The sequence below is a fragment of the Cibotium barometz genome, chromosome 12, assembly GCF_041138505.1.
Source record: "Cibotium barometz isolate CiBa-2024 chromosome 12, ASM4113850v1, whole genome shotgun sequence".
Taxonomy (NCBI): Eukaryota; Viridiplantae; Streptophyta; class Polypodiopsida; order Cyatheales; family Cibotiaceae; genus Cibotium; species Cibotium barometz.
The window spans coordinates 40,018,801-40,031,210 of NC_141057.1; the positions used below are offsets into that span (position 1 = coordinate 40,018,801).

Genomic DNA, 12,410 nt, shown 5'->3' on the forward strand with positions numbered 1-12,410 from the left:
TAACTATTCTTTGATCTGCCATTATTATACTAAATGGTTTTTCTTACCAGTTCATCAGACCCAACTCTTTAGCTATCCATTCTGAGATGACGTTTACTCCGATCCCTCCATCCATCAATAGAACTCCAAGAATAGCCTATCCATGGAGCATGACTATTACTTGTGGGCCTCCATGATGTTTTGTTCTTGTGATTTTTGACATTCTACTGTCAATTTTAGTGCTTCATCTTCCTCTTCATCATCAAACTACGCCACCATCTTAGCTAAGAGATATTTTGATAGTTTGGGATTGGCTCAATGTGTGGTTCATTTTCATGTTTTTTAATTCATTCCAAAGATCATACTCTGCCTTGGCTTTGCAGGTGTCTTCACTCCCCTTATCTTCTTCCTTCCTTAGTGCTGATGCTGCTAGGTAATTTGAGATGTGTATATCTTCCATGTTCATCCACATTTCTACATACTATGTCTTGTGACGTAGCTGTCTATCTTCAACTACATTGGTCTTTCCTTTATAATTCTCACAATATCAATCTCTGCTCTAACTCTCTATAGATAGCTTATACTTTAATCTTGTCTGTTACATTTAAGATCCTAATAATTTACTAACTAATGATGTTACATGATGGTAGCTTCCCACACTAGTAGTGGGGCCATGCAGTTAGACTAGCTCTACCAGTAGTTTATCATGGAGTGGGAGATGGTCCCACCACCTTCATAAGGTTTGGTGGCCCTCCTAATAAATGTGGATCCCATGGATCAACACAAACCATCTAGTGTCTAAAATAGGGAATTGCTAGGTGCTCAAATTCTCACCATAATGGCTACTCATATAGGAGGATTTACAAAATTGAGCACATTTGGCACATGTAGTAACAACACGAGGGTGGAGCATTGGAAGTAAATGTTTTTCTAATACCCTCATCCAGCCATCATGTGAACTACCTCTTTTGCAAGTTGATGAAGATGGAGCCCTAGCAAATCTCTTTGAAGAGCCTTTGTATAAAAATCTACACAATTCAATGTCATTGGGTAGTAGTATACAAGCTCCACCTCTACATCCATGATAATCTCACGCACATAATGGTTATCTCAATGATGCCAGTATGAAACACCAGGTTCTTATTGCCGTGCAACTCTGATTGCATAGCAACATTGTTACTCCCTTTGAGAAACACATATGTCTCCTAAAATCCTTCTCAACCATATTGCTTCACATGAAGGAATCGGCATGCTTCCTTTTATACTCAATCTCTATAAAAGAAAATTCTTATTGATCTAGGAAACAATTCCATATCCAATAAGAAAATAGGAACCACCCGAAATATATTTTCTGAATCTGAGTCACAAAATCTAGTTAAGGTACAGCTCGATGTGTAAGTAATTCCATACCCAATGGTACTTTTGATGTACTTTAAACCCACATCTGAGTCACAAAATCTAGTTAAGGTACAACTCGATGTGTAAGAAATTCCATACCCAATGGTACTTTTGATGTAATTTAAACCCACATCCCTACCTAAATACGAGACACTAGCCTAATACCCAATGGAACCTTTGATGTACTTTAAACCCATATCCCTACCTCACTACAAGACACTAGCCTAATACCATTGCACATACTGATGATTTAGACCTGGTGTTTTTTTTCCAAACTGCCAATGGCATCAGTATAAGCATCAATAAATTGACATTGGCTCTATCAAAGCATTGGTATAGGCATCGAGCAACCGACGAATATATTGATGCTTGTATCAACACTGTGAGAAAAACAAATTTGGGTAGAATGGGACAGATTAAGGCAATTTACCTAACCTATCCCATTTTGTCCATTGTACTTAGCTAGGTACTTTAGATATAGATAAATTAGCCTCACATATAGCTTTACACATAGCCTCGCGCATAGCCACACACACACACACACACACATAGTGGAGAAGCTCAAGGGAGCACATAATGAGATGATAGATAGATAATGAATGTATGCTGTACAAAGATGATAAATATACCCCAAGATGGGTGTATACTAGCACGGGGAAAAAACCTCCTAAAGAGGGAAAAAGTGCCCCAGGTGGTCCTAGTGTGTTCACACACATCACTACCAAACATGGATACATTTAAGCCTTAATTGTAGAGAGCTTGCTTGCTTGTGGAGAGCTTCCTTGCTTCTAGTCTTAAACCAAGACAACCTAGAAACAAAGAACACACATCACTACCAAACATGGATACATTTAAGCCTTAATTGTAGAGAGCTTGCTTGCTTGTGGAGAGCTTCCTTGCTTCTAGTCTTAAACCAAGACAACCTAGAAACAAAGAACAAACCAAAATAAACAAGAAAACATTAGCTTATGCAAAACTTTCACAATCTAAAAACCATAAAACTTTTATAAAAACCTAACCTTAACACATAGGATACTCTTACCTTAACACATAGGATACTCTTACCTACGTGGAAGTACCTGTTTAGAAGGGAGAGAATGAGGGAGAGGAGGGGGGAGAGGGGGGAGAGGAGGGGGGAGAGGAGCCTGCAAAAATAAAACAAAACCTTGGAAGGCTCTTTTAGATGCTCGTCAAGGCAGCATGCCTATGAGATAGTATGTTGACTTGATTAGTAGTGTTGGAGCCAGTTAACATTTGAACATTATAAATCTCTAAAAGAACAAATAAGTGACAATAAGGATGATGAGCACATAAAATGCAATACTAGTAATCTAAATTAGAGTTGAAGACACGCACATGATTGATCAACTTTTTTGCATATCAGTAAATGCTTCAATAATGCTCATGAAATAGTTTCGCCATTCATCTTACCTTAAATATTTAGATGGAAAAAGTATATAGATGTGAACCTTGTGGAATCAGCAAGGAAGATACTTGGAATTTGGAAAGGGGTATTGTCAATGAACTACGTATCCCACAACCACAATAAAAATGCCCTTCTAATAAGTACCCAATGGATGTATTTCCCCATCTTTCAAGTTTTTCAGTGTTGTTTTGCATGACAAGCAAGGTGTAATCTCAAGTGAAGAGCTAGTTGTATTTCCCCATCTTTTAAGTTTTTTTGGGTGTTGTTTTGCATGAGAAGCAAGGTAAATGCTCATCAATGCATGTGTTTAAAAATGTACGCATAAGTAAAGTGATAGATAGTGGAAACACAAATATCCCTTTCAATATATTACAAATAATTTATGCCAAAAAGTATCTCTACATGCATATCACTAAAAAAAGCTACTGGTACAAAGTTGAAAAAGAACATGGTTATAATTTTTGAGAAGGGCAAGGCAATATGTTCAATGGAAGCGGATATGAGGTGGTAGAGCTAGTATAGTCTAATCCCACATCAATTTGGTATCATAAAAAGTATTGCTCTCAAAATTGTGATGACTAGATGAGATATTATAGGACTCAAAGTTATCTTTTCCAAAAGTGAAGCCACCCTTTCATTTGAAGGTATGTGAGGCCCTCTTGTGAGCCCACTATAGAATGGCTTTGAATTGGCATGTATTGTAGGCTTTAAAATGCTAGCAACTTAGCGTGGAGTCTTAATCAAATCCACCTAAGACTCAGAAGCAAAGATGCTTACACACAACTTTGGATACATGGTGATTGTTGATAGAAGACGTCTTAGAATGTCCATCCCATGTGGCGGGGCTAATACAAGGTGGGGCTAATTAGTAGACTTTTTCTCCAAATACGAAATTTTCATCCATATATAATTTTGCTACAGATGTCAAAGTGGACTTTATAATAAGGAGCTACAATATAATTTTGCTATAGATGTCAAAGTGGACTTTATAATAAGGATTGGATTGGATTACTCAAAGGGGTGAGTGTCAAAGAAAATTCCCCAACCCAAATGGGTTAGCTTACAGGGAATGGTGTGAAGGTACTTAGTATTAAGGACCAATCTTAGATTTCTCTGACTTTTTCGCTCTCGTTAGCCTACATCTTCCATTTGCTCTCCGTTTTTCTACGCCATAGCCAGCCGTCCGAAGGTTTTCTTGCTGATCTTCACCTTTTAATTTCTCTTCCCTTGCCTTCCAGTTATGGCATTATACTCTTGTTTGCAGCGCTAATGAGACATCGATCCGACTGTAAGAAGAGGTGGATGCAGGATTCTGAAGAAGGAAGAGAAGAAGAAGAAGAAGAAGGAGGAGGAGGAGGAGGAGGAAGCGGCAGAGCAATACGGCTATGGCGTTTTCATTCTCTTTGTCTTCCTGCTCATTCGCGTGTGTGCTGTTTTTAATGTGCATTCATCACTTTTCTGGAGCTCAATCACTGCCCCAGCCTCAAAGCCCCAGCCGTAGCCACAGCCCCGCTAATCACAGCCTCAGCTCCAGCTCCAGCCCCAGCCCCAGCCCCAGCCCCAGCCCTAGTAGCGGCAGTAGTCCCAGTCCCAGCCTTAGCCCTCGCCCCAGCCCTAACCCTGCGTCTTCCCCCGCAGCTCCACGCTCTCCACGATCCTCTGCTCTCCCTCCGTATGTTTCCTCCCGAATCGGGTCTGATAACAGGAGGCGAGGAAAAACCCTAGGCCTCATCCTCATCTCCTTCGCAGGTGCCCTGCAGGCCTTCGTCATCCTGTATCTCTTCATCAAAAGGAGGCAGATGCTGAAGTATGTGCGCACACGTGAGCTCAATGAGACTCCTCAGACCTGGAATGATGCGTTGTAAGTGGCCAAGAACATGCGTTTTGAGTGTGTTTTTGTATGTTTTCACCCCGCGTCTGTGTACATTGGAGGAAGCAGCCATAGCTCCAGAGAAAGTTTAGTATTACAGAAGTTGGTAATCGAATCAAGTTCTATTTAGTGCAAGGGTTTCAAGGAAAAGGGCACCTTGAATCATGTTTTTTTCATCTAGGGCACGGTTTCCAATCTGGTGGGCCATCTGGAACAGGTTTCTTGTAGCTCAACGTTTTGTCTGATGTCACAGCTCTTGTTTTGAACTGTACCAGAGAGGGGATAGATTAATGCTGGACATTCTAACTCAATTGTGATTCTGTGATGGGCAAATTTGCCACAGAGAACTCAGTTTGAAGAGAAGGTGTAATGGACCCCAAGGACTTAGCACCAAAATTCAACTTGTTTTGAATAAAGGCATGCACGATATAGGGGATCACATGCCCTATTGCCAAGGAGCTCTTGTCTTGAAGAGAAGGCATGTACATTATGTAATTGGCCATATGGCAATTTCTTCATAGAGCACTTTCTTTGAAGAGAAGGCATGTAGTGGGCCATGCTCCTATCATTTAAGCTACATGGCTCTATCAATGTCGTTGATTTTGCGTATCCATAACAGGATTCCCTTCTTGGACTGGACTGGATGCGTGGGATCTGCCCATACATGCTATGGACCTCTGGTGATGTGGTGGAAACTCAAGCCCATAGCTCAAGACCCCACTCCAGACTGCAATTTGGCTTCTTGTTCATCTCCTCAAGAAGCCGATGCGGTTTATCTTTTATTATTTTATTGATTGTGATGCACCTTTTTGTACAGCCAAATTCAATCAATAGCTTGAAAGCTTTGAATAGTTGTATCAGTTGTCTGATGCTGTGTATGATGGGTACTACGTATGATGATGTTGAAAGCTTTGTGAGTAAACTCTCGTGAAGCTTCTCAAGTTTGGGAGACCACCTGAACTTGCCATTTATACACGTGTTTTTTTAATTTCTTGGTGCTTCATTTCCTGGAAAAGCTCACTAGGAATTTGTGAAATTAGGAATGCTGTTTGGCATTGTATGTATATATGATGCGTATTTGTATATGTAATGTATGGGTATATGCATGGAATATATGGAATTCATGGAATGTATGCATGTATGAATTGGAAGGCTTGTTGACATGGTATGTTATGAGCACCTGCAGGCCTCTGTGGGAGTCTGAATAAAACATAAGGGGCCAAAGGGTACACAAGAGTACGGGATGGGTTGGCCATGATGCAGTAGCCCTATACAGAGATGCAGGGGCCATTATTGTTGCCAGTGAGTTGGATAACTGATCTTGGTGGAGATTATAAGGTTGGGTAGGTATTGTAGGGATGTTCCTTTTTTCTGTGTATAGAGGGGTAGCACCCAAGTTGTCACGTGCACACACGTGGACATGGCTAATCTTATGCGAATGTCACATGCACCATGCACTAGAGTGCTATGTGACAGTGGCTCTACTTTAGTGCAACGTTCATACAGTAGGATTTACCTTTTTAGGAATATTTGTCGTATGCCGTGACCCCATTGTGAGCCCTAGTCTGGGACATGTCAGGCACGAGCTACGTAGGTCAGTCTCCACAGCCATAGAGAGTCGCATGTGTTATTCCTCTTACCCGCTTGGAGAATTCAACGGACATGGCATGTAGAAGTTAAACCATAGCATGTAGTTCCATGGGAAATGGGTCTATGGGCCAGCCAAAGGCCAGCCCATAAGGGCATCATCCAAAGGCATAGGCAGCCAGTCGGCAGCCTGGAGATGCCCCAAGACAGTGGTAGGCCAGCATCAGGGCCTACAAACAAGGTGTTGGCCAGTAGTAGATGCCTACAAGCATTAGTCGGCTAGCATGGCAATGGGCAGCAGCAGGTCATGGAGAAGCTTCAGTCGGACAGCATTGAAAAAGGGCACATGTTCTGTTCAGCTCAGTATTAAATGCTGTAAACAGCATTTTTGTCCAAATAAAAACAGGCCGATGGCATGAAGCCCATCGAGCAGCAGCGTATGAACATATATAAGCAGTGCTTATCACTGAGCATAATTCATTCCATTTTCAAATCAGTTCACAGCAGTTTCCAAGCAGTTTGGTGTGCTCTAAGCCTCCGGCTTTCTTGTGCATACTATCAGCAGCCATCATCTCGGTGTGCTACCATTCCCAAGGCTTTCTCGAAGAGTCTCTTTAGCATTCAACCAGCATATGTGCATCCCTCAGTTTTGGGCTTGCATAGTGGTCATTGAAGAGCTATTCAAAGGAGCTTGGACATCATTTGGACTAGCCTCCGTTCGGTCTACTTTCTCCTTGCGTTTGGTAGTCCTTAGTCATCATTCATATTCATTGTAAAGTTCCTCAAAGAAATATAAGCAAATACTTCTCCTTGCAGCAGGGAGGGCCCTTTAGTGGGTAATTGTGACCCAACACTGTGTTGACTATTATCCTCTCTCTCTCTCTCAAAGTGGAATTGCGTAAACTCATGGGTATAAAGAAGGCTTTGTTGTGCATTAGACGATCCAACCTATTGCATGCTACATTGGTATCAAAGGTGCAGGTTGTAACCTAACTTGGCTACTCGAAAGTGAGAGCATTCCATGGATGGTAAAACTACAGTCAAGAAAAACCACCCAGGCCTCCACAATGTCAAAAGACACATCGTCACCAAGCTACAAAGAAGATATGGAAGAAGAGATCTACAGGGAAGACGCAACCACTGCAGAAATGCTTTTGCAAAGCAATGAAGACTTCATCTGATTGCTCTTGGAGCAAAACAGGTTGCTATGGCAACAAATAGAGGCCAAAGAAGAAGAAGCGGCGAAAGAAAAAAAAGATAAGGAGGAGATTGAAAAAGCCAAAGAGGCAGTAGAAAAGCCAAAAGAGCTCTCATAAAAAATTATTCCTTCTCATGGAGCAACAATGGCAAAAAGTAGACGCCAAAAAGGTGGAAGAACAACATGCCAAAGAAGCTCAACATGAGGATGAATTAAGGGTCGAGGACGCTAAACTCAGGGTAGAAGAAGAACAAACACGGGCAAACCAAGCTACCTGAGAAAGGCTTGAATGTGAAGCTATGCAACTCCAAAACCAGTAGTTGATAGCTGCTATGGAGGCGACTGTGTTGTCTCTTCTCCCTACACTGGTGAACCAAGGAGCAAGTTCTTTCACCACCCTAACCACCACCGTCATATGAGCTCAGCCCAAACTTCAGTAAGTATGATGGTAAGTGTGAGCATGCTGCAGTAATGAAATTCATTCATAAGTTTCCATTGGCTACGCTTTCAGATCCTCAAGATTGAGTCCACCTGGCGGCACCTTAGCTTTCTGGTGAAGCAGTTACTTGGTGGCGGCATTGGTCGAGTCTACGCGTAGACCTGTTGAAAGGGGCTCCACAGTATGTATGGGACACCTTTGTGTTCGACCTAAAGAAACGGTTTCTACCTTCACAATACCTAGTCAACCTTGAGGATGAGTTTTGCAAACTCTCCCAAAATGGGTTACCCGTGCTAATATACTCTAATAAAGTAATCACGTCAGCATAACAACTCGGTATATTCAAGGAGGATAAATTGAAATAATTTATTCGAGGTCTGGATACTAACATTAGGCTTATTGTACGTAGTTTCGAGCCACAGTCCTCTGATAGGGCTCTCACTCTTGCTCAAAATCAAGAAATGATGGTGAATGGAGGTAAGCCCAAGCAACTCTAGGCTAGCTCCAAATCCCAACAACAATCGTCCACTACCCAATAGTCATCATCTTGGGGGGGGGGGGGGGGGGGGGGGGGGGGGCGGGGGGGGAACAGAGCTCAGAATAGCAAAGACAATAAGAAAGAATCCTAGAGTACCCCAAGAGACAAAAACTTCACGCCTAAGAAAACACTTGAGAAAAAGGCCAAGGAGGGCATCATTGGTGGATTTCTCCAATCAGAAGAGCAAACACGGTATAATAGGGAGAACATATGTTTCTTCTGCCACACCATGAGGCATGGTAAGAAAGATTGTACCAAGTGGCAGGTTGCACAAGCCGCCAAAGCCTCAGTCTCCACAGTAGCAACCGCCACACCTCTTGCATTGGCCACAAATTCTCTCCAACTCTTACGCGCCTTAAACGCAATATCCACCATGGTATTTGACGATAAGCAAGAGGTTGAGGGTGAGAAGCAAAAGAAAGCCCTCATTCGTGCTTATGGCACAACAAAGGGACAACAGTTCATTGTTCTCTTTGATATGAGTAGCTTTGAGTATGCCATTTCTCCTCAGTTGGCTAAGAAGATGAGTTGTACACTTGTACCCTATCATCTAGACATAGACGATCTTTGCACTCACATATCTCACAAGACTCAATAGTTCTCATTTATGGTACAAAAGGCCACATTTCAGCAAGACTTTATTTTCTCACCTCTTTTGGGGTGTGGTATTATTCTCTGCATTCAGTGGTTTAGGGATTATACACCCATTCCTGGTTGGAGGTAGAACACTTTCACTATTGTTGATGTTCCTGAGCTTGTTCTAATTCGTGTGGATAGGAGCACTCCAGGTATTCCTCTCATCTCACACATGCAAGCCCAACGAGCTATCAGAAAAGGAAATTGAGTGCGCATTAATTTATGTCCGTAGCCAACAGTCTATTGTTTAGTTAGCAACCTCATTAAAGCTAAAGTTGGATGGTCTCCTAGCACAATTTCAGGACATCATGCTAAAGGATGATCTCCCACCGGAGTTCCCCTCCCCAGTCATCCCTGAAGATCATCGCATTGAGTTGGTTCCCAGGATAAAACTGCCCAGTAAGTTAACGTCGTATGACACTGTCGTCGTAAGGTACGGTATGGTACGGTATCATACGGTACTGTACGCATCATTTTCCCCCCTTTTTCTTTTCCTCCCCCTCCTCTTTTGTTTTTGATTGTTGCTGTTTTGACCCTTTTTTTTTTTGGAAAAAAATGGCTAGTTTTGATTGTTATGGGGCTTGCTTTCTTTTGGTGCCCTTTTAGCCCGAGTAGCCAAGGATTTGTGGATGTTGACTTTTAGTGTGGATGCAAAGGATATGTTCTCTCTATCCTTGTGATCATTGCTCCGTATTTGGAGGGTTGAGGTGAGGCACCTTCCTTAGTTAGGGCAACAAGAATTCTCGTCAACTATCTCCCTCTTTGGGTCTTCACAGACCTTCTTCCAATAGTTGGGGGGGCCTTGGCGCTTGGCCTTGGGTGGGGGGTGCCTTGGACTCTTTGGCCTCTCTTTAAAAAGCTCTCCTCCAACCTTCTCTCCATCACAAGTTTCAAGCTCTGAAGCTCAAGCTCTCATAGCTCTAGCCTCTAAAGATCAAGCTCCCGTTAAGCTCTGTAACAACATTTGAGCTCTATATCCTTTCAAATTGATAATTCATAAATTTAAGTGTTTTTATAAAAAAAATCGTACTTTATCGTATCGTATTCCAAAATTTCATACATGGAAAATTTTCGTACGATATCGTACCGTACCGTATGTCACGGCCGTACGCCAACAACTATGGTGTGGACTATAGGGCTCTTAACACGCTCATAGTGAAGAACAAGTTCCCAATGCCTAGGATTGAGTATATCCTTGAGCGACTCAATGGCGCAAAGTTCTTTTCGAAGATAGACCTCAAGAGTGGCTATCATCAGGTTCAGATCTTTATGGCTGACATGCCTTCAAGATTGAACGTGGCCATTACAAGTTTGTGGTGATGCCATTCAGTCTCACCAATGCACCGAGACGACGTTTAACAAGATGATGTCTCGGGTATTTGTGGAGCTCATAGGAAAGTACGTGTTCATCTTTTTAGACGATATACTCATTTTTTTTGCTATTGCAAGAGCAGCATGAGCGGGATGTGAAAAAGGTCTTGTAACTTTTGCGAGACAATGTGCTCTACATCAGTGCAAGGAAGAGCGAATTTGGAGTAGAAGAAATACATTATCTAGGATATGTTATCAGTGCTAATGGGGTTAGCCTCGACCCTGAAAAGGTAAGTGCAATTCTCGAATGGAATGTTCCCAAAAATGCTTAAGAGATCTGCTCTTTTGTAGATCTCTGCGAAACATATAGTATCCATATGGACAAGTTTTCCAACCTTGTAGCACCTCTTATAGACAGAAGGTGTTTGTCATGGGCAAAGCACTCGAGGTATTTCATGTAATGAAAAAAGATACCTTTGAGTCTCCGGTTCTCAGGATGATCCTTTCAAGGTAATCATTGATACCAGCAATCTAGCCATAGGAGCTATCCTCTAGTAGGAAGGGCGCCCAATGGCTTATTATAGCCAAAAATTAAATGATGCAAAGAAGAACTATTCTGTGTATGACAAAGAGCTATTGGGGGTGATGCCATCGCTTAAGCATTGGAAACATTTCCTTTACGAGAGAGATTTCATTAAGATAGATTATCAAGCACTTCAATGGTTGCAAACCATGCCTAGTGTCCGATGATGGAGTGACAGACAAGCCAGATGCAGTCAGATCTTCCAACAGTTTGGAGGTATGATTGAATACATCCCTGGCTCAAATAACCTCGTTGCCGATGCTCTCAATCGAAAAAGGCACAATTCAAAATTTGCAGAAGTCCTTGATGCTTGAAATACAAGAAAAAGGTTTAGGTAGTATATGAAGGCACAATACGAGGGTTCGTTGGAATTCAGGACTCAATATAGATTGGCCTTGTAATCAAAACTGGGTCACTATACCATTCATGATGGTTGGTTATTTTACAAGAACCCGCTGTGCATTCTTAGAGAAAAGTGACAAGCACTTCTTCATGATGCCCACCATGACTCTCTTGTTGGAGGTCATCATGGTATCAACAATACATTGGAGAAACTTGATCGATCATTCTTTTGGCCGAAAGATGAGACGAGAGGTCTATCAATATGTCCAAGCATGCCAGATATGCCAAAAAGTTAAGATTCCTCATACGAAACAGGAGAGGTTTCTTAAACCTTTGCCTTTGCCGGACGGTCCTTTCCAAGATACTAGTATGGACTTTAATGGACCTCTTCCCACTGCATTTGGATCTCGCAACACACAGTGCATGACCATTGTGGACTGATTCAATAAATTTTGCATGTTGATCCTGTGCAAGCAAACGGTCACAGTTGAAGACATCGCTCGTCTGTTCATTCGACATTGGTACCTCATTGGAGGTTTGCTATGGACAATAACATTAAACAAGGATCCCAAGTTTACTTCAAATTTTTGAGAAGAGCATTATTCGACAACTTTGGGACCAAGCTGCATCTATCCAGTGCATTCCATCCCTAGATAGATGGCCATACATAAATCTATAATCAGTTGGCTTTTGATGTTCTCAAATCATATTGCCATGACAGGCTATCACCAGCCTAGACATTTCCTAGTATGACAGGGGTTTGGTGGACTCTAGGACGTCCAAATATTAGGAAAGAACAAGCTTTGGGAATGGGGGATTATCTAGGAATACAAGGGATCACACTCCTAAAATTTAAGAGAGTTGCTATTTTGGGCCCGACTTTGATGGAAATTTTGTTCACGTCATTACGTGTGGAATTGAGCAAATACCAAGAGTTGTCAAAGTACCTATGACAAATGGACTACCAGTTGGGATATTTTTAGAGAGAGATTATGGGAGAACCCATTTCTTAGATTGGGACATGTGGCAAGAAAGTGGATCAAAGTGAGACAAGTGGCCTCACAGTTGTCAAAAAAGTGGATCAAAGTGAGACAAGTGGCCTC

At 42.0% G+C, this 12,410-nt stretch overlaps 1 protein-coding gene across 3 annotated transcripts; it reads left to right on the forward strand.

Moving 5' to 3' along the window:
* Window positions 1–3,864: 3,864 nt before the first annotated feature.
* Window positions 3,865–7,074, forward strand: LOC147633395 (uncharacterized). 3 transcript variants are annotated; one of them, XM_086806460.1, is made up of 3 exons: window positions 3,865–4,664; window positions 5,017–5,151; window positions 5,216–5,668. In XM_086806460.1, the coding sequence occupies exons 1-3, from the start codon at window positions 4,189–4,191 to the stop codon at window positions 5,244–5,246; spliced, it is 642 nt and encodes a 213-aa protein (XP_086662586.1). In that variant the 5' UTR covers window positions 3,865–4,188; the 3' UTR covers window positions 5,247–5,668. The 3 variants fall into 3 exon arrangements, with proteins under 3 accessions (XP_086662586.1, XP_086662585.1, XP_086662587.1); XM_086806459.1 differs by having other exon boundaries at window positions 3,878–4,664; window positions 5,017–5,668; XM_086806461.1 differs by lacking the exons at window positions 5,017–5,151; window positions 5,216–5,668 and adding an exon at window positions 5,860–7,074 and having other exon boundaries at window positions 3,879–4,664.
* The last annotated feature ends 5,336 nt before the right edge of the window (window positions 7,075–12,410 follow it).